This window comes from Chionomys nivalis, chromosome 9 (genome assembly GCF_950005125.1).
Source record: "Chionomys nivalis chromosome 9, mChiNiv1.1, whole genome shotgun sequence".
Classification (NCBI taxonomy): Eukaryota; Metazoa; Chordata; class Mammalia; order Rodentia; family Cricetidae; genus Chionomys; species Chionomys nivalis.
Window position 1 is genome coordinate 11524320 of NC_080094.1, and position 22404 is coordinate 11546723.

General features: G+C 46.1%; 1 protein-coding gene across 3 annotated transcripts in view; it reads left to right on the plus strand.

The window, feature by feature from the left end:
- The window catches only part of Znfx1 (zinc finger NFX1-type containing 1), a 32627-nt gene that overhangs the window by 6085 nt on the left and 4138 nt on the right, over positions 1-22404 (plus strand). For 2 of the 3 annotated variants that reach the window (XM_057780385.1, XM_057780384.1), the window contains exons 3-13: positions 32-1837; positions 9669-9800; positions 11651-11799; positions 13086-13235; positions 15480-15594; positions 17532-17779; positions 18994-19133; positions 19658-19812; positions 20207-20352; positions 21670-21780; positions 22036-22131. In XM_057780385.1, coding sequence (XP_057636368.1) covers positions 32-1837; positions 9669-9800; positions 11651-11799; positions 13086-13235; positions 15480-15594; positions 17532-17779; positions 18994-19133; positions 19658-19812; positions 20207-20352; positions 21670-21780; positions 22036-22131 — 3248 coding nt within the window. Of the gene's footprint in view, positions 1-31; positions 1838-9668; positions 9801-11650; positions 11800-13085; positions 13236-15479; positions 15595-17531; positions 17780-18993; positions 19134-19657; positions 19813-20206; positions 20353-21669; positions 21781-22035; positions 22132-22404 lie in introns of those variants that run through there. The other variant, XM_057780386.1, reaches the window with a different exon arrangement.

Consider the following 22404-nt stretch of genomic DNA (forward strand, 5'->3'; position numbering starts at 1 on the left):
GTGCTTAACCCAACATCCCCATTGTGTTTAGGCCCTATAGATGGAGAATTACCACCAAGAGCTAGAAATCAAACCAGTAACCCAGCAGCCAGTGCACTCCGAGGCGGAACCAACCTTGCTGGAAGGCATCCCAGGTCCAGCAACCCTCCTGTTCCTTTTAGACTGAGGGAAGAGAGATTTAGGGCTATGGGCAGGAACCCACATCAGGGAAGAAGAAACCAAGAGGGGCACACCAGTGATGAAGCTAGAGACCAGAGACAAGGCCAGAATGATACCAGGAGGAGAAATGACAACCAGGAGGGTAGGAACCACAGACCACCATGGTCCAGCGACAACTTCCAGCAGTGGCGGACCCCACAGCAGAAGCCCGCAGAGCAGCCACAGCAGACGAAGAGACTAGGCTACAAGTTTCTGGAGAGTCTCCTGCAGAAAGAGCCCTCTGAAGTGGCCATCACACTTGCCACAAGTGTAGGACTCAAGGAGCTGCTTTCTTATTCTTCCATGAAACCCAGCTTCCTTCAGCTGATCTGCCAAGTTCTCCGAAAGGCTTGCAGCTCCAAGATAGACCGTCAGAGCATCCTGCATGTGCTGGGCATCTTGAACAACTCCAAGTTCCTCAGAGTCTGCCTGCCAGCTTATGTGGTGGGGATGATCACTGAGCCCATGCCTGACGTTCGAAACCAGTATCCAGAACACATAAGCAACATCATCTCCCTCCTCCAGGACCTCGTCAGTGTCTTCCCCGCCAGCTCCGTGCAAGAAACTTCTATGCTCATTTCTCTCCTGCCAGCTTCTCTTAATGCTTTGAGAGCCTCTGGGGTTGACATAGAAGAGGAGACCGAGAAGAATCTAGAGAAGGTGCAGATCATCATTGAACATCTGCAGGAAAAGAGACGAGAGGGCACTTTGAAAGTGGACACCTATACTCTAGTGCAGTCTGAGGCAGAAGGCCAGGTTGAGAGCTACCGGGCCATGCCCATCTACCCCACCTACAACGAAGTGCACTTGGATGAGAGGCCCTTCCTTCGCCCCAACATCATTTCTGGGAAATACGAGAGCACCGCTGTCTACCTAGACACTCACTTCCGCCTCCTGCGAGAGGATTTTGTTAGACCCCTTCGAGAAGGCATTTTGGAGCTTCTACAAAGCTTTGAGGACCAGTGTCTGAGGAAGAGGAAGTTCGATGACATCCGAATCTACTTTGATGCTAGGATTATCACCCCGATGTGTTCAGCATCAGGCATTGTGTACAAAGTGCAGTTTGACACAAAACCATTGAAGTTTGTTCGGTGGCAGAATTCCAAGCGACTGCTATATGGGTCGTTAGTGTGCATGTCCAAGGACAACTTTGAGACGTTTCTCTTTGCCACTGTTTCAAACCGGGAGCACGAAGGTCTCTGCCGAGGGATTGTCCAGCTGTGTTTCAACGAGCAGAGCCAGCAACTGCTCGCAGACGTCCATCCCTCAGACTCTTTCCTCATGGTAGAGACAACGGCGTACTTTGAGGCTTACAGACATGTCCTAGAAGGACTACAGGAGATACAGGAGGGAGATGTCCCCTTCCAGAGGAACATTGTGGAGTGTGACTCCCACGTAAAGGAGCCAAGATACTTGCTAATGGGTGGCAGATATGATTTCACCCAGCTAATGGAGAACCCCTCAGCCACTGGGGAGCGTCAGAGGGGTGCTGAGGTCTTGCGATATTCTAGAGTTAATGTCTTAGACTTTGGCCAATGGCCCTCAAAAGAATCACTGAAGCTGGATGAGTCCCAGATGGAAGCCTTACAGTTTGCTCTCACAAGGGAGCTGGCTATCATTCAAGGACCCCCTGGAACAGGTAAGAGACTCGCAGAGCCTGTAACATCAGACAAGGGAAATGTCGCTCTAGGTTTCTAGAATGCCTCATTTAGAAATATTTCCCCTGAAATGCAATGAATATTGTTCATGACATGGCCACTCGTAGTAACTCCCAGTGGAGACCATAGGCAAGCGTAGTGATGGATCAGAATCTCAATATTGCAGGAAGACTGCTGGGGTCAGAGAGAGGTGCATCTTCTCTTCCAAAGGTTTGTTGGCTTTATGCTGCTTTAAATTAAGTAGTAGTGGATAGATTATCATACCATGATGTGCCAAGCACCATTTGACCTGCTTTTTACGTATGTTAGTTCATCGTCATAACAGCCCTACTGGGTAAATGAAATCAACTTGCAGTGGAAAAACTAAGTAAAAAAACGGTTAAACTACCTCTAAAGAGCTGTGGGGTATTTTGAAGATCACACAGGTGAGCAGACCTGGGACTGGAACTTGAACTCCTGGCTCCTCTCTGCTGCACTCACACAGGACCCCCACATGCACTCCTATCCTGCTCTGGGGTAGTAGCTGTGCTTAGCCATGCATTTGACCTGTATCTGTACTTCTGAGTTTATGTATACATTTTTTATTTAACAACAAACATAAGACTGTGCTTGTATACACTGACTTGTATGTAATATTGTTTGAGCATATTTGTGCTAATGGATATGCAAAGACTGCTGAATTAACTTCCCAAAAACATGTTCAGAACTAGCCAAGGAAGCAGAGACAGGTCTTTAAAATAGTAATGAAGAAAAGGCAATTCATGATTTAAAAAAAAAAAAAAAAAAAAAATGAGGCCAAGTATGGTAGCTCACAACTTTAATCCCAGCACTCAGGAGGCAGAAACAGGTTGCTCTCTATGAGTTCAATCTCTGTTAACCTAGTCTGCATAGTGAGTTCCTGGACAGCCAGGACTGTTTAAAAAACAACTCATGACGTGGGCCTGGCAATCCCAGCATTCTACTTGAGGTAGAAGCGAGAGGACTGTTGGGTCTGTCCCCTGTTGAGGCGACATCTGTTGGGTCCAGCCCCACCGGTCTGTACGGTCCAGAGCAGGGGAGTGTGGATTGAGGAAAGAAATAGACAAGAGATAGAATCGGGAGGGCATGCAGTGAATAATCTCTCCTTATCTACCCCAATTCAAAAGGGGAGGGAGGTAATGGACTCCTTTACCATGATACAGAGAACAAATAAATTTAATTACCTCCTCAATACCCAAAACATTAAGTAACCACACCGTATCTATGTAAGACATCCTGTAGCTATACCTTAGGTCAGACACCCTGTCAGTAACCTCAAAGGAGCAAGAGTAGATCTGAACTGTCTGACCTTTAGTTCAAGGTGGAAACGGATGCGGATCCACTTCTGTGGGCCTCCACAGGCAATCAGGACTTTATGGCTTTCCTGTCACTACAAGGTTCCAGGCCAGCTGGAACTCCATCCCTGTCCCCAAAACAAAAAAGTTCATGAAGCAGAATAGAAAGCTTTCTCTCTCTCTCTGTTTTTTTGGCTTTTCATGATAGCATTTCTCTGTGCAGCCCTGGCTGTTGTATAAGTCACTCTGTAGACCAGGCTGGCCTCAAGCACAGAGATCCACCTGCCTCTGCCTCCTTAGTGCTAGGAGCTGTCTCTTTCTAAAGGAATAACATGTGCAGATGTAGGAAGGGGAGGGTTGGTGCTCATCTGTGATGTCCTTCCTTTCCAGTGTGGATTCTGGGTGGTGTCAGTCTTTTTCAGGCCAAGCTACATGGTATCAGGTTTTTGTTCGTTTGAGATGTTAAGTTTTCTGGCTCATTAATTTTAGTGTTCTTTTAAGAAATAGCAGCTCAGCCGGGCGGTGGTGGCGCACGCCTTTAATCCCAGCACTTGGGAGGCAGAGGCAGGCGGATCTCTGTGAGTTCGAGACCAGCCTGGTCTACAAGAGCTAGTTCCAGGACAGGCTCCAAAACCACAGAGAAACCCTGTCTCGAAAAATCAAAAAAAAAAAAAAAAAAAGAAATAGCAGCTCATCTCATATTTTGAAAAGTCCCTGGCTCCCACCACCCCAGTCCCTTCCTTAAGCAAATGATATAAACGATTTTCCTGTGTATCCTTCCAGGGACTATCCTATGAGTCTTCACACAGACTACACTTGGGTTCAGTTTTCCTGCTATAACACTGTCCTGTAGTCAGCTCTGTTCATGTTGCCACGGAGATGTGTTCATGGAGACTCCAGCACAGTACTCATAGACTGTTGTATCAGCGTATCATGAGTTGTGTGACACGGTTCCACTCTGTGTGTCCAGAAGAGACAGCTGTTGCTGTATCAAGAAAAATAGACATTTATAATTTAATTTTTATTTTATTTTATTTATTTATTTTTTTTGGTTTTTTGAGACAGGGTTTCTCTGTGGTTTTGGAGCCTGTCCTGGAACTAGCTCTTGTAGACCAGGCTGGTCTCGAACTCACAGAGATCCGCCTGCCTCTGCCTCCCAAGTGCTGGGATTAAAGGCGTGCGCCACCACCGCCCGGCAATTTAATTTTTTGTTGTTGTTGTTGTTGTTGCTTTGGTTTTTGTTGTTTAAGATAGGAACTCACTATATTGCCTTGATTGTCTTAGATCTCACAGTATAGACCAGGCTGGCCTATAACTCCAGTTCCAGAAGATCCAGTGACTTCTTTTGGCCTCTGAGATCAACTGTACATTCATATAATGTCTCCACACAGACACACATAATTAAAAATAAATCTTTAAAAATGAATTTTTAAAAAATTAAGAAAAGCTAGGCAAGGTGGCACATGCCTTTAATCCTAGCACTTGGAAAGCAAAGGCAGGTGACTGTGAGTTCAAGGCCAGACGTGCGACCCTGTCTGTTTGTTTTTTGTTTTGTTTTGTTTTGTTTTTTGAGACAGGGTTTCTCTATAGCTTTGGAGCCTTCCTGAAACTCGCTCTGTAGTCCAGGCTGTCCCCAAAATCAGAGATCCGCCTGCCTCTGCCTCCTGAGTGCTGGGATTAAAGGTGTGTGCCACCACCACTTGGCCTGAAACCCTGTCTTAAAAAGGGTGTGGGGGAAGAGAAATGATTAAAGCCATGACAGAAGTGGTGACTAAGGACTGTAAACCTCTGCACTGAGAAGGCTGAGGTGAGCGTTGCCTAGAGCTTGAGGTGAGCCTGGCTATGTGGTCAGTTCTCATCCAGCTTAGACCATGAACAAGACACTGTCTTAGAAAGAAGAGCCCGAGCCGGGCGGTGGCGCGCGCCTTTAATCCCAGCACTCGGGAGGCAGAGGCAGGCGGATCTCTGTGAGTTCGAGACCAGCCTGGTCTACAAGAGCTAGTTCCAGGACAGGCTCCAAAACCACAGAGAAACCCTGTCTCGAAAAACCAAAAAAAAAAAAAAAAAAAAAAAAAAGAAAGAAGAGCCCGCCTGGTCTAGGGAGCGAGTGCCAGGACAACCAGGGCTGTTGTACAGAGAAACCCTGTTTCAAAAACAACAAAACAAAAATTATCAAATACCCCTTCTTTAATTTCCCAGCTGTTCGCATCTGCACATATGGGACTCCTCATGTTCCTTCTCTGCCATCTCTGGTGCTCTTCCCCGGTGACTTGCTGTCAGCAGTGTTTTCTCCCACCGTCACTTGAATGAGTGCACTTTAGTAATCATTTCAGACCCAGAGAATTTACACACTAGCCACAGACACACAGAGGCCTGACTCTGAGTGTCAGTGAAAAATTCCAGCACGTGTCTCCTGTAAGAGGGAAGAAGCATGAATGAAGCATGCTGAATTTCCAAGATTCTCCCTCCTCCTGAGTCTCCGTGTCGGTCCCAGGCCTGCAGAGGCAGCCAGGACTTAACCTTGTCTCCCTCCCCCAGCAACGCCATTACCTACTTTCAATCATTTTCTGCCTCACGTCTCTGCTGTCCACTTATCTAAGCTGTCCTGCTGGAAGAAGACCTTGGCCTTCATTCACTGATAAGACTGGGCAGCCTGCCCGTACAGGCACCCTGTTTCTTTACCTGTCTTTCCGGAGAAGGCTACCCAGCCTCAGTGAGTTCAGAAGCTAACATGTTTTTCTGGTTTCAAATTTCTCCTTTGCCACATTCACGATTTTACAGTGGTTTGTGTGGCTGTTATCTTTTTCCTCCATGAGTGTGGACATCCCAGGAAGGTAGGAGTCCTGTTTCTTTCCCTTGACGTTGCATCTCATGGGTCTGATGTCTGCTAAAGGACTCTGTATGTGCTATTTGAAGAAAACAAAAGGAAGAATCAGTTGCTCCCTGTGCCATGTTGAAATGATTTTCCTGTTGTTCCCTCAGTCAGCTTGAAGCTTTTTTTTTTTTTTTTTTGGTTTTTCGAGACAGGGTTTCTCTGTGGTTTTGGAGCCTGTCCTGGAACTAGCTCTTGTAGACCAGGCTGGTCTCGAACTCACAGAGATCCACCTGCCTCTGCCTCCCGAGTGCTGGGATTAAAGGCGTGCGCCACCACCGCCCGGCAGCTTGAAGCTTTTAAGGACATTGTCTACTTTAGCCTGACACAGTGTAGAAATTTGGACTTAATTTATGGCCAATTGCTAATGACTTTATTGAGTCTAATAATGAAGTATTTGCATTTTTCCCTCATCACAGACCCAAGTATACTATAGTCTACAAAAAGCATATGTAAGGTGTTTTCCACAGGAGCTGAAAAGATGGCTTAGTGTTTAAGAGCACTGACTGCTCTTTCAGAGGAGCCTGGTTTGATTCCCAGTACCCACATGGCATCTCACACCTGTCTGTAACTCCAGTTCCCAGGGAATCTGACACCCTCATACAGACATATATACAGGCAAAACATCAATGCACAATAAAATAAGAAAAAAAAAAAAGAATTTGCCACTAAGAGCCAAGCATAGTGACATAAATTTGTTATCCCAGGAGGGACAGGAGCAGATGGATCTCTAAGTATGAAGTCAGCCTGTTCTACATAGTGAGTTCCAAGCCAGCCAGGGATATATTGGTGAGATCCTTTCAGATAAGATAGGGAACAATGTGAACAATGGGTGCTTGGGTTGACAGCACACTCCTCTGATCTCTGTACTCAGTGCCCAGTGACAGGAAAATCAGGAGTTCAGAGCCAGCCTCAGCCACGTAATAAACTTGAGATTAGCCAAGGCTACATGAGACCTTTTCTTTAAAAAGAGAAAAGAAGCTGGGTGGTGGTGGCGCACTTCTTTAATCCCAGCACTCGGGAGGCAGTAACAGGTGGATGTCTGTGAGTTCAAGGCCAGCCTGGTCTACAAGAGCTAGTTCCAGGACAGGCTCCAAAGCTATAGAGAAATCATAACTTAAGAAAGAAAGAAAGAAAGAAAGAAAGAAAGAAAGAAAGAAAGAAAGAAAGAAAGAAAGAAAGAAAAGAAAAGAGGAGCTGGCTAGAAATTGTTCAAAGGCAGGTGGAATGTGTCTCTGTGTACCAACAGGAAACTATCTCCAACATACATTGATGGAAAAAGCAAATAAACACTGAAAAGAGTTTGCTGTTTTTTGTATGTTTTTAAAAAAAAAAAAGTAAAAGAGGGACTGGAGAGACGGCTCAGTGGTTAAGAGCGCTGACTGCTCTTCCAGAGGACCTGAGCTTAAGTCCCAGTACCCACATGGTGGCTCAGAACCATCTGTAATGGATCTGATGTCCTCTTCTGTTGTGCAGATGTACAGGAAGACAGAGTACTCGTATACATAAATAAATAAAGGGAAGGAAGGAAGGAAGGAAGGAAGGAAGGAAGGAAGGAAGGAAGGAAGAGAAAGAAAGAAAGAAAGAAAGAAAGAAAGAAAGAAAGAAAGAAAGAAAGAAAGAAAGAAAGAAAGAAAGAGGCTCCCTGTCTCTGTATGGGCTTGGGGACACAGGAATCCTAACATGGATTACTCCAGTAAGACCATTTTGGCTCCAAGACTCTCCAGCAGACTCATCTGTGCTGTTTACATTTCAAACCATCTCAATGTATTTTTTAAATGTTTTTAAAATTTTTTTAAACTATCTTTATTCTATACGAATTGGTGCTTTGTTTGCGTGTATGTGTGATGATGGCAGATCTGGAACTGGAGTTGCAGACAGTTGTGAGCTGCCATGTGGATGCTGGGAATTGAACTCTTAACCACAGAGCCATTTTTCCAGCCCCGAGATTTATTTTATTTTTTTTTTAACTCCCACCACTTATGAGGCAGAGGTATGCAGATTTCTGAGTGTGAGGCCAGCTTGGTCTACAGAGTAAAGTTCCAGGACAGCTAGGGCTATACAGAGAAACCCTGTCTTGAGAGGGGGGAAGAAAATTGAGCCATTGCCGTGACCCATCTGTGAATCTACCATTTGGAAGGTGGCCTAAGGAGGAACAAGAGTTCAAGGACACATGGTGCCTCAAAACAACAATAAATGGATTTTTAAAAATATTTTATAAGTGAGTATATACCTGCTATAGTAGCTGCTTGGAAGATAGGAGGATCACCTGGGCTCCAGAGGTGAGGATCAGCCTGGGCAGCATAGACACTGTCCTGGCATAAATAAATAATTTATTCTAAGTAATTTATTAGTCCCTTTACAGGGTCTAAATTGTGAGACTGGCATCCTGTGATGACAGGGAGGCTAAGGCAGGTTGATGAAATGGCAGTTGTTATTTGTAGAGTTCCCATCTTGTAAGTCAGTGAAGTGTGCACACAGACAGGAATCAGCAGCCCAAGACTCCTGTAAGGAGAGGGATGTGGAAAGGGGAAGGCATGGTCTGGAGTAACTATGGAAACAAATCAAGGCTTCCTGGAGTATTGTTATTTAACTGTAATATGACCACTTGTGCCTTCTATCTTCATTATTAGAATTAAAAGTGAAAGCTACCAGAATTTTTCATATAGGCTGGGCATGTGATTTAGGCAGGTTGCATGTATGGCTGGCATGCACAAAGCCAGCACCAAATAATCAAGCAGTGGTTCGCATCTATAATCCTAGCTCTAGAAAAGTAGGGACAGAAGATCATCTTCTGCTACATGGTAAATTTCAGGTTACACTGGACTACAAGAGGCCTGTCTCAAAAAGAAAGAAGGGAAGAAGGAGGGAGGGGGGAGGGAGGAGAGAGAGAGGGAGGAAGGAAGGAAGGAAGGAAGGAAGGAAGGAAGGAAGGAAGGAAGGAAGGAAGGAAGGAAGGAAGGAAGGAAGGAAAAGAAAGAGGCAGGCAGATCCAGGACAGCCATGGCCATTCCACAGAGAAATCCTGTCTCAAGAAACAAAGAAAGAGAGAGAGAGAAAGTTGGTTTGTTGGTTTGTTTTTTGTTTTTATAGCTGATTTGTTTTGTTTTGTTTTTCAAGACAGGGTTTCTCTGTAGCTTTGGAGCCTGCCCTGGAATTCGCTCTATAAACCAGGCTGGCCTTGAACTCCCAGAGATCCACTTGCCTCTGCCTCCTGAGTGTTGGGATTAAAAGTGTGCACCACCACCACCTGGCTCATCTAGCATTATAAAATCTTTTGTCTTCCAATGCATTCTCATGGAAGAAGGAGGAATAATTCTTTGTTTTATAAGAGTCTCACTATGAAGTCCAGGTTGACCTTGAGTTCACAGCAATCCTCCTGCCTCTATGTTTCAAGAGTTGGGATTACACGTCTGTGCCAACATATCTGGCTAATGAGAATGTTTTGAAGCAGATAGTGGACTGGTATTTGAAATTCTGTCTGTCTTTTCTCCATGTAAGCAAATTTCAGATGAATATGTTTAACAAGATTTGAAACAGTTGTTCACCTTTTAAGTTAATAAAAATATTAAACTGAAAAAAATGTCCATTTTGTAACTTGTCTTTTTTTTTTTTTTTCTTTTCTAGGCAAAACTTACGTGGGTCTAAAAATTGTTCAGGCCCTTTTGAGCAACGAGTCTGTTTGGCAAATTAGTGCCCAGAAGTTCCCCATCTTGGTTGTATGTTATACTAATCATGCTTTGGATCAGTTTCTAGAAGGTAATAAATGTCTCCAGGCAAAGTTGTTTTCTACTGGGGCTGGAGATACAGCCCGGTGGAGGAGCACTTCCTGGTGCATCACAAGACCCTGGGCTTCATCCTCAGCACTACACTTGCACAGATAGGCAGGCACACGCTGGGCCGGGAACTCTCTGCCTTTGTTTTTCTGCTTCCCAACCCCAGGGGCCTCAGTCACCTTCAGTCCTCAAGGATTCTTCTCCCCTAGCTATCCCCTTTTCCTTCCCCACTCAGCTTGAGTGCATTCAACCCAGGTTGTACCAACTCGTGTCTCAAGTACACTTGCCCCATTGTCCCTTTTCTCTGTTCTTTTTGTATTTTTTTATTATTTTTAAAAAATCTGTTTGTTTATATTTTATGTATGAGTGCCCTGCATGTATAACTGCAGGCCAGAAGAGTGCATCAGGTCCCATTAAGATGGCTGTGAGACAGCATGTCAGCTCTGGGAATTGAACTCAGGACTTCTTGAAGAGCAGCCAGTGCTCTTAACCACTGAACCATATCTCCAGCCCTTAATTTTGATTTTTTGAAGAAAATTTATTTTTGTTTCATGTGTTTGGGCGCTTGCCTGCATGTATGTCTGTGATAGCACGTGAATGCCTAGTGCTGTCAGACACTAAAGGGGAATCCAGGGCCCTGAAACTGGAGTTACAGCGGTTGTGGTGAGCTGCTGTGTTGGTGCTGGAAATCAAACCCAGGTCCTCTAGAAGAGCAGCCCAGTTTGTTTGTTTGTTTGTTTGTTTTCCTTTTGGTCTGTGCTATGGACTGTAAACATTAAGGGCTACAAATATTCTCACTGTACTTACACAACATGTTAATCACACAAGACAGTACTCATGAGGAGCTGGAGAGACGGCTGAGTCTTCCAGAGGACGCGACTTCAGTTCTCAGCACCCATATTGAACACCTTTCAATCTACCTGTGGTAACAGCTCCAGGGGACAAAATAAAGATAAAATAAATCTTTTTAGTGCTCTTTGCTCCAATGAATAAGTAAGTATGCATTCTTCCTTTTGAAATACCTTGCTCTGTATTTCTCTGTGCTGTTTCCACCAATGTAAGCCCTGGTGGACTCTGTCTAGCAGCCAGCTCAGATCCTCTGGCGTTTCCAGCAGCAGGTCCTTCAGTAGAGCTGTGGGTGTTAGGATCAGTGGTTTAATGAGCAGTGGAAAGCAGATCAAAAACTGAGTCTCCATCGTATAAGCAGCCATTCCATGTGTGGAATGGGCCCCAGGTCTTGGCCATTTGCTTCTGTTGCTGTGCTAGAGCTGCAGAGATGGGCTCTTACTTACTCAGACTGTAGCCACACAGGGACATTGCTGCTGTCTCTGGTCTTTCACAGAGCAGCCACCAGTTCAGTGCCTGACCATCCGCTTGTGCTCTGCAGCCTTAAGTCTTAAAGCCGGAGCGCTCTCTCCATCTGTCTTAGGTCCATGGCCTTACACCTTTTGTTGTTGTTGTTTGTTTGAGACAGAGTTTCTTTGTGTAGTCCTGGCTGCCTGGAGCCCATGTTGGGCACCATTCTGTAACAGAAGGAGCGGGCTGCTTGTTATTCCAGCTGCCCAGCTAGCTTAACCCCCGAAATAATCACACAGATCTGACTCCTTCCCAGCAGGCCGTCATAGTGCTCTTAAGTGCTACACTTTTCTGCTTGGCAGCCCACACTTTATTTGTAGCCTCCTCACACAAGTGGAGTGAACTTTCTGTAAGCACAGGTTTGCTCCCTAAGGGACCAATTGAAATAAGATCCTAGAACACACAACTCTCATCTGGACCAGGTCAGGTCAGTATCTTGCTCTTTTCAGCCCTGGAATACTGCATGTTTCTTCACAGGCATTTACAGGTGTCAGAAGACCAGCATTGTGCGAGTGGGTGGAAGGAGCAACAGTGAAATCCTGAAGCAGTTCACCCTGAGGGAGCTGAGGAACAAGCGGGAATTCCGCCGCAACCTCCCCATGCACCTGCGAAGGGCCTACATGAGCGTAAGTCCCGATACTGGAATAGCTGAGGGGCTAAGCGACCCACCTAACAAAGCAGTGGCTTTCTGGCAAACTTCTCAGCCCTCTGAAGGACCAGCTTCCTTCTAGCATTTCATTCTGCTAATCTTTTGGTGCCCAAGTCAAAGGGTGAAAAAGTTCCTTTCTTGCCCCTACCAGGACCTTCCATCTGCTACCCCCCAATTATCTACAATACAGCCTACTGTGAAGTGTCTTTGTTTTTTAAGACAGGTTTTCTCTGTGTAGTCCTGGATGTCCTAAAATTCATTTTGTAGACCAGGCTGGCCACAAAACGCAGAGATCTGCCTGCCTCTGCCTCTCAAATGCAGGGATTAAAAGTGCACGTGTCTTTTATCTGACCAGGGTGCCCAATCAGAATCATAACTGGGGGGCTGGAGAGATGGCTCAGAGGTTAAGAGCATTGCCTGCTCTTCCAAAGGTCCTGAGTTCAATTCCCAGCAACCACATGGTGGCTCACAACCATCTGTAATGGGGTCTGGTGCCCTCTTCTGGCCTTCAGGCATACACACAGAAAGAATATTGTATACATAGTAAATAAATAAATAAATATTTTTAGAAAAATCATAACTGGGTACAGTGGCACCAACCTTTATTCCCAGCTATTAGGGAAATAATTGAGGCAGGAGGGATTGGTTAAACCAGAAGTTTGTGACCAGCCTGGGCAATGTAGCAAGAACCTGTCTCTTAAACAAGTGGAGAAAAAAAAAAAAAAACAGATCTTATTAGCAAGGAGGAAAAGAGGCTGTGAGGCTTGAAGTCTGATCTAGAGCACCTTGGGGCCTGTTTCCACTGGGTCCTCCTTTGCTTGCCCTGCTTACTGCCTGGGCAGCCATTGAACCCTCGTCCATGGGTTTCAAGACCACATGATGTACTTGAGAAACTCTTGTTGACTCACTGGTGTGTTTATTAGTCTTTCTTTCTCTCTCTCTTTCTTTCTTTCTTTCTTTCTTTCTTTCTTTCTTTCTTTCTTTCTTTCTTTCTTTCTTTCTTTCTTTCTTGTTTTACGAAACAGGGTTTCTCTTTAGCTTTGGAGCCTGTCCTGTAATTTGCTCTGTAAATCAAGCTGGCCTCGAACTCACAGAGATCCTCCTGCCTCTGCCTCCCCAGTGCTGGGCTTAAATGTGTGCGCTACCACCGCCTGACTTCTTATTCATTCTTACATTTTCTTTCTTCTCTTTATTTTTCCTCAGGGCAGAGGGTGGCATTGGGGGAGAATGTTTCTTCATCGTATTTCTTTCTGTTCTTGGCAGATTGTGACAGGGATGAAGGAATCAGAGCAAGAACTTCTTGAAGGGGCCAAGACCCTGGAATGCACTATGCATGGTGTCGTTCGGGAGCAGTATCTGGAGAAGTACATCTCTCCCCAGCACTGGGACAGCCTCATGAGTGGACCTGTGCAGGTAGGGCTGCCCGGAGGATGCTCAGCACATGGAAGCAACTTCAGCAGAAGCCACGGACCAGAGCCTTATGTGTCTGCAGGTCTGATGCTGCTGGTGAAGAGTGTCCTCTTGAGATGAGGCCATCGAGGGCCCTGTCAGGACCCAGGCTCTGTAGTACACCTGCTGGGATAGGCTTTGCTTTGGACAAGCTACTTGATTTTATATGCCAAGTTATTCTGCTACAAGATGAGGCTAACATTATGTTGGAGTTTGGAGGTTTGCTCAGTAAAAGAGTACTTAACTAACAAAAGAGCAGGGTCCTGAAAGTGCGTGCATATGTGCACGCGCGCGCGCACATACACACACACACACACACACACACTAAAAACAGTAGCATTAAGTCAAGCACTATGAAGCTGCTAGCACTTGTAAATGTGACTTAGAGAAACGTGGCAGTTTCAGTAGATACAGCGGCACATGCCTAGCTCCCGGCAGCAGAGACAAGAAGATCGCTGCAGGCTCCAGACCAGCCTGGAGTGACATAATGAGTTCTAAGGATGCACCCTGGAATGCTGTCTCCAAAACCAGCAAAAATGGAAATTTTTTACTGATCAACTTCATTGTTAGAGGATTACTATATAAACAAACAAGTTAATATCTGTAACCCTCAGAACTCAAGTGTTTCTGGAGTTTCTCTTTGGAACTCGTTTTTTTATTATTTATTTTATTTTTTATTTATTTATTTATTTTGAGACAGGGTTTCTCTGTGTAACAGTCTGGCTGTTCTGGAACTCACTTTGTAGACCAGGCTGGCCTCGAATTCACTGAGATCTGCCTGTCTCTGCCTCCCTAGTGGTGAGATTAAAGGCGTGTGCCGCCACTGCCCAACTGTTTTTTTTTTTATTTTTTTGTTTGAGATAGGGTCTCACTATCTAGACCAGGCTGATCTCAAACTCTTAAGAGATCCACCTGCCTCTGCCTCTCAAGTTCTGTGATTAAAGGTGTGCTTTGCTTTTGTTTAATTTTATTTTTATGTGCATGGCTGGGTGTTTTGCCTGCATGTATGTGTGTGCACCACTTTTATGCTTGGTGCCCACAGAGACCAGAAGAAAGCACTATGCCCTGTATCTGAAGTTAGAAACAGTTGTGAACACCATGTAGATGCTGGCTGGAAATTGAACTCAGGACCCTGGAAAGTTTACCAATGCTCTTCACTGCTGAGCTGTCTCTCTAGCCTGTTTTTGAGACAGTCTCATATATCTCCGGTTGTCTTTGCATTCATTATGTAATCCACAGCCAAGATGACCTGGAACTCCTGATCCTCCTGCCCTCATCTCCTAGATGCTGAAATTATAGACTTATGACATTGTGCCCAGTTATTAAGTATCACATGGAAGAAAATCATAACCTTTCATTTCAAGGACTTGGGAGTTGACAGGTGTAGAGCATATACTGTGGCATTTGTGCCAGTGTGATCCCAAGTAAGCAATTACACTGCCAGCCTTCAGAGGGCCCTGCTAGGAGTCACGAAGACCGACTCTGTAAGGTAGCTGGCCTTGTCTCACTGGGCTGGTGGGAAACGGTGGGACAGGTACAGCTCAGCTCCAGCTGCCCACTGCCATTTGGTACAAAGGCTTCTTGTTGCTAGGGTTCTCTTGACTTTGTCAGGACAGACTAGATATTTGGATTTTAACATTTTGTGTAAATAGTATTAAATGTCCCAGTTTTGTAGTCTCCCCATTTCATTTATTATTTTATTTATTTATTTATTTATTTATTTTAAGGTGAGCGTACAGGTAGCCCATACTGATCTCTAACTCACTATATAGCTGAGGCTGGCCTTTAGACCTCTGACCCCTTTACATTGTCTCCCGAGTGCTAAGATCACAGATATGTATCAGCAACCTAATAGCCTCTGAACCTTAAGGTTTGGTTTAGATTTTCTGTGCTTGGGTTAGAACCCAGAACTTCATACAGATTAAGAAAGAACCTGCTCTTGAGATTTGCCCTCAGGAAATTTTTTGTTTTTTGGTTTTTTGATTGTGTGTGGGGGGTTTTTTGTTTTGTTTTTTTGTTTTTTTTTCCTGAGATGGGGTCCCTCTGTATAGCCCTGGCTGTCCTGGAATTCACTCCTTAGACCAGGCTGAGAGTAAAGGTGTGCATGCCACCACTGCCCAGAGGAAAGAATTTTAACTTCCCTGAGGAGACACTGTCTTCATACCGGTAGTCATAGAAGTCTCACGACCGACAATTCTTCCTTCACAGGATGCTGACTGGGTCTGTGTCCAGCCCTCGAAGCATTCCATGATGCTTGAATGGCTGGGACTTGGTGTGGGTTCTTTCACTCATAGTGCTCCTCCAGCAGGACCTGAGAGCACAGGTAAGAAGTTCATGTGACCCAACGTATCTTCAGCTGGAGTGTGGTGAAAGCCACATGACTCAATGCGGCGCCCATGCTTAACAAGTCTGAGTCAGTCAGCCGAAGACTGCAGGGAAGTGAGGCGCACACCGAGCAGGCACAGTAGAAGTGACAGAGCGCTCTTATTGAGTACGACATGGAAGTGCTTGTTAGACCTGGGGAGTTAGAGCTCGGCACATTGCAGGCCTTCGTGTCCTCTGCACCCCTGAAACTGGGCATGGTGACACATGCCTTTAATCCCAACTCTAGGTAGGCAGAGGCAGATCTTTGTGAGTTAAAACCATCTTGACTACATAGTGAGTTCTAGGAGAGGCAGGACTGTTGAGAAACCCTGTCTCAAAAAACCCAACTGTATAACAACTTCAAGGCCAGCTTGATCTATGTGAGAATTTTTCTCAACACACATATGCACATATTGATAATAATAAAAGTCAGTGTAAAAAAACAGAGAACTTAACATATGGTTGTGAACAATTACAATCCCAGAAGTCAGGGGCCAGCCTAGGCTATATGGCAAGACTGACTCAGAGAAGAAACAGAAACTGTACAGAGTGAGAGGCTGGAGAGAGGGCTTAGCAGTTAAGATCATGGGTTTAGTTCCCAGCACCTACATGGCAGCTCACAAACGTCTAGCCTTCGAGCATCCAACACCGACATCAGGCACACTTGTGGTGCACAGACATACATGCAGGCAAAAACTCAAACACATAGGGGCTGGAGAGAGGGCTCAGCGGTTAAGAGCACTGACTGCTCATCCAGAGGTCCCAGGTTCAATTCCCAGCACCCACATGGCAGCTCACAACTGTCTATATCTCCAAGATCAGACACCCTCACACAGACATACCTGGAGGCAAAACGCCAATGTGCATAAAATAAAAATAAATAAAACTCAGACACATTAAAAGTAATTTTCACATTTACATTTTATTTTTCCTTACCCTCATTTGTATATTTGATAGAGTAAAACCTTTCTTCAAAAACAGTTTTGGAGCCAGGAGGTGATGTTAATCCCAGCACTCGGGAGGCAGAAGCAGGTGGATCTCTGTGAGTTCAAGACCAGCCTGGTCTACAAGAGGTAGTTCCAGGACAGAAACCAAAAGCTATGGAGAAACCCTGTCTCGAAAATTCAAAAAAACAAAACAAAACAAAAACAAAACAGTTTTGGCTGTGATGGAGAAGAGTCATCTGTTTTGTGTTGATTTCATTGGTTAAATAAAGAAACTGCCTTGGCCCTTTAATAGGACAGAAAATTAGGTAGGTGGAGTAGACAGACAGAATGCTGGGAGAAAGAAGCCAAGTCAGTCAGTCGCCATGATTCTCCCACCAGACACAGACGCAGGTTAAGATCTTACCGGTAAGCTACCACCTTGTGGTGGTACACAGATTATTAGAAATGGGTTAATCTAGATGTGAGAGATGGCCAGTAAGAGGCTAGAGCTAATGGGCCAAGCAGTGTTTAAAAGAATACAGTTTCCGTGTAATTATTTCGGGGAATAAGCTAGCCAGGTGGCTGGGAGCCGGACGTAACGCAGCCCGCCGCTCCTACAGCATGGCTGGGCAGTGGTGGCACTTGCCTTTAGTCCCAGCATTCAGGAGGCAGAAGCAGGTGAATCTCTGTGAGTTTGAGTCCAGAGGCAGGCAGATCTCTTAGAGCTCAAGGCCAGCCTGGTCTTCATAGAGCATAGCAGGACACAATGAGACTCTGTCTCCAAAAAGGAAAAAAAAAGCCTTTTTTTATCTGATTATTAAACCATCACAAAGTGTAACACTAACATACAAAAAATGTTAGGTGTCTGTCCCTAACATTCCTCTCACTTCCCTTCCCTGCTTGTTGCTGTGAAACTGTCTTGTGTGTGAGCTCTTATAGGTGTCCTTGTTCCTCCTGCTTCCTCTCTTAGCCCAGGCAGAAGGGGAAGAGGAGGAGGAAGGGGAAGAGGAGGCTTCCCTGATTGATATCGCTGAGGAAGCCGACCTGATTGAAGCAGACCGAGTGATTGAAGAAGAAGAGGTGGTGAGACCCCGGCGAAGAAAAAAGGAAGAGAATGGGGCGGACCAGGAGTTGGCTAAAATCCTTTTGGCCATGAGGCTAGACCAGTATGGGCCTGGAACTACGGCTGGACAGGAGCAAGCTGCAGAAGAGTGGGAGGTAAACTCACTTCTTCCCCTAAGGCCTGGAGTGGGGAAGAGGATTCAGGTTTACCAAGCAGGCTTGAGTTAGGTTCTGCTGAAGCAGACACCATAGGGTGAACCACTCCTGTGACTGCTGTGGCTTCAGGTCATTCTCACAGCTGGGGACAGAAAAGCTACGGTCAGTCAGAGGGGACCCGCAAGAACTAGCAACTTAGACAAGAAACAGGTGCCAGGGTGCTCCCCTGCAGTTTTCAGGAGAACGTGGTACATACTGACAGTGCTTCATTCTCTTGTTCATGAGCAGCCAATGTAGACATAGAGGATGGAAGCAAGACAGGAGTGTAGGCTTCGTCCTCAGTAAGCCTAGGATCTGGCCCTTAGCATCATTTACTCTGTGCTACTGTGACAGCAGGAGACTGGCTACTCCAAATACCGATTTGAACCCCTTACTGAGAATGAAGGTCTCTGAAGGACAATTTGGATGCAGTAGTTTTTACCTGATGCTCTCTCTGTGCCTTACTGGTTTGGGTCAACAGCATTGCGTAGGGCAGAGATATGAGCCCAGTTCTCAGAACTGTGTATTGAGCTTTTCTCTGTTGTGTCACTTGGGGGTGGGGACTTTAGTGTAATGATGTCTGCTTCACACACCAGTCTTCCCAAAATCCTGTAACCTCATTCAGTGACAGATCCAGAAGGGAGTGCTTTCTCCTAAGATATTGTGAGTGCATTGGGCCATTGTAGTCGGCCTGTGGCAGGCCAAGAACTAAACACCTGCTCTTAGGCAGCGTCCACCGAGAGCCCAATCCCCTCTGCTTTGATGACACACACCCACTTCAGAAAGAGAAACAGATGGTAGTCCAGGAGAGCTCAGGTAGGAGAAGCACCTGTTAGAAACCCACCTGTTAGAAAATGTTGTGATGCTATATAAGACTTTGTGTGTGATATTAGAAGTGAAACATAAGTAAAGATGGCCAATGACAGCCATTGCTGGCCAGTGGAAATCCTTCCCAGGGTTCTTCACGTTGCCAGGTCGACAGCCAGCACCTAGGTCACACTGCCTGATAAAAGACAAGATAGGCTTGGGACCCAGGCAGGTTCTAGAGCATCTAATCAGCTTCTCATGTTGGAGTAGCTGTTAAGAGAATGAGACAATGTCTGCTGGGGTGGTAACTCCTTCACTTCTGTGCTGGGGCCTCTGCTCAATCTCTGGCCTGGTCTTGACGTCTACAGACCCAGCGTACCCAGAAAAAGAAAATGAAGAGAAAAGTGAAGGCTGAGCTTCGCAAACTGAACACCATGACTGAGGCTGAGGCCAATGCCATCCAGGACATCTGGCAACTGGACCTGAACACCCGCTGGCAGCTTTATAGGTACGGGTATGGTGCCCAAGCCTAGTCCGTCCGTGTCATTTCCCACAGAATTCCTTTTCTGTTCTAGAATGGGGAATGTGTCAGATTGGGCAGGACCTCTTACAGTTGAGGTGAAAAGTAGAAAGTCACTGGGAAGCTTTGATGGCAGAGCTGTCTGTACCCTGTGCCTGCCCTTCTTCCTTATCCCAAGGACTCTGAACATCTTTTATGTGGCATTTTAGATTCTTTTTTTTTTTTTCTTTTTTCTTTTTCTGTTTTTGTGAGACAGAATTTCACTGTGTAGCCCTGGCTGCCCTGGAACTCACAGAGATCCGCCTACCTCTGCCTCCCAAATAATGGAATTAAAGGAGTGCGCCACCACCACCCGCCATTTTACTCGTGTTTTCTCTAACTCTGAGTCTCACTCTCCCTGCCTGGCCTGTCAGCTCTGTAGGGCTTTAGGATTCACATCAGAAACTGGTACATCATTTCCTCAAAAAACACTTAGAGAAGAAAGGCTTCCTTTCCCTGGTTTCATTCTCCAGGCTGTGGCTGCAGATGTACCAAGCTGACACTCGCCGGAGGATCCTCAGCTATGAACGCCAGTACCGCACATCAGCAGACAGAATGGCTGAACTGAGACTCCAGGAAGACCTGCACATCCTTAAAGATGCCCAGGTTGTGGGCATGACAACCACAGGTAGGAAGGTGGGGGCTTTACCTGTTGAAGCCGAGTTCGCCGTGGTGTCCAGATCCCGTCAAATGAGGAAAACTGCAGAGAGCGGTGAAGCCAGCCTTACCTGGGAACTCTTGTGATGGTCTCCTACTTGTTGCTGCAGAGCTTAAAACTCAAAACAATAACCAAGAAGCATAAAGCTCAGGACCACACAGTGCCCACCCTTTCACTCAGTGCCCACCCTCTCACTAAGTGCCCATCCTCTTGCTTAGTGGCCATCCTCTTGCTTAGTGGCCACTTCAGCCCCAGATGAGAAGGAGGCTTAGTTATCTGTCAGCCCAGGAAAGATACAGCAGAGGAGCCCTCTGGGTTCTGTGCCCCAGCTCAAAGGAGCCTCTCTCCTCTTTCCTGATTTGAGGTGCTGCCAAGTACCGCCAGATCCTTCAACAAGTAGAGCCTCGGATCGTCATTGTAGAAGAGGCAGCCGAGGTTCTTGAGGCCCACACCATTGCCACGCTAAGCAAAGCTTGCCAGCATCTCATTCTGATTGGGGACCACCAGCAGGTAAAGCAAGAATTCTTAGAAAGTGGGGTGTTCTCTGGAAAATAGGACAGAGGATCTGGCGTCTCTGTGTAACAGTCCTTGAGCTTATTGGTGACTGTCTATGCCTGCTCTTCCTTGAATCCCACGTTCTTTTCCTGCACGGTGCCACTGCTAGAAATTGCGCCCAGGGCCCCTCCCCAGCCATACAGATTAGGTTGGCCTCAAATGTGTAATCCTCCTGCCTCAGGCTTCTGGGATTATAGAACTGTACTACCTTGCTTAGTTCAAATTCATCATGCCTTTAAAAAAGATTAAACAATGTCTTTTTTCTTTTAATGTGTATGGTGGATGTTGGTGTCTTGCCTGTGTGTATGTCACCGTACCACATACCTGCAGTGCCTGTGGAGCCAGAAGAGGGTGACAGGTTCCCATAGACTGGAGTTACAGTCAGTTGTGAACTGCTGCCTGGGTGCTGGGAATTGAATTTGGATCCTCTGCAAGAACAGCCAGTACTCTAACCAGCCACAGAGCCATCTCTCCAGCCCTTTGCATGGGCAATTACATAGAAAGTTCTTTAGTCTTTTACTTCCATTTTTGCTACCTGCTGCTCTGTCCCCTGAAAAGAAGCCAAAGTGAATTAAATATAAAAAACAACAAAAAGTAAATTACCCAGGCTTGGCCACAAGCTTGTGCTACATACTGATACGCCTGCCTCAGACGAGCCCAAACCTCACAATTCTTGTAAGTGAGAGCATGTCACTCTCAACCCCCGCCCTCCAGGGGCTTTTCACTGCTCTTGATGTCAAAAATCAAGCTTCTTTGGTTTCGAGATGGTCTCATGTAGTCCATGGTAGCCTTGAATTCAATTTGTAGCTGAGGATGGCTTTATAACTCCTGACCCTTGCCCCCAACTTTCAAGTGTGGGATTACAGGGTCATGCACAACCACACCTGGGTCTAGAAGCTGAACATAGCAAAAGCTTCTCAAAATCAAGAGTGGGTGTTGTCCTGTGTCTCTGGCTCACCTCGTTTGCTCGGGGCTCCCATTCACTGTCCTTCCTGTCCCTTTTCATGGTTTGCTTTTTCAAATGGATAAATGACTGGCAGCTTCCTCCATGCTGTTGTCAACTCAGATGTCACTGTTGAGAGGCCAAGCTAAAGAATTTCCACCCTTGGGCTCTTCGTTATATCACCTGGGTTTTCCAGTCCTCGTCACTATTAATCCTTGACCTGTCAGCACCAAGACTCGTGTCTACCTTTCAACAGACTATGCTTCAGACACATGCTGTGGGTGATCAGTGTGTTCCAACAGAGAATTCCCAACTGTTTCTCTCCCCAGCTACGTCCCAGTGCTAACGTGTATGATCTGGCCAAGAACTTCAACCTTGAGGTATCCCTGTTTGAGCGGCTGGTAAAAGTGAACATCCCCTTCGTCCGTCTGAATCACCAGGTGAGCGGCTGGGTTTGTGTTGCTACAGATGTCTAGGTTTCTGGTTTGTGCCACGTGCCAGCAATTAGAGCTGGCTTACCTGAAATTGCCCATCAGAAAGATGGTTTCAGCCACTACAAGGTCCCCTGCTTTGCAGGACCCAGCCGCTTGTATCATGCTTTCTCCCAGTGTGCCTCAGTGTTCCTTCTGCAGGTTTCCAGAGATGTGGCCCTTTGTCTTGCTCTTGTTGCTGATTTCCAACATCTGTCGTTTCAGCACCGCATGCGTCCTGAAATCGCCCGCCTTTTGACTCCTCACATTTACCAGGATCTGGAGAACCATCCCTCTGTTCTCAAGTATGAGCAGATTAAGGTCAGTCTGTCCTACCTGGTCATCTCTGATGGTGTCAGCAGCCTAGAAGTTTCCTTTCCTTGGAAAGGAAAGTAGTAGAGGGGCTGGAGATGGCTCAGGTGCTTAAGAGTGTGACCTGAAGCCGGCGTGGTGGCGCACGCCTTTAATCCTAGCACTTGGGAGGCAGAAGCAGGTGGATCTGTGACTTGGAGGTCAGCCTGGTCTACGTTCCAGGACAGCAAGAGCTACATAATAGGGAGACTCTGTCTAGAAAAGTCTGTGCTGCTTTTCCAG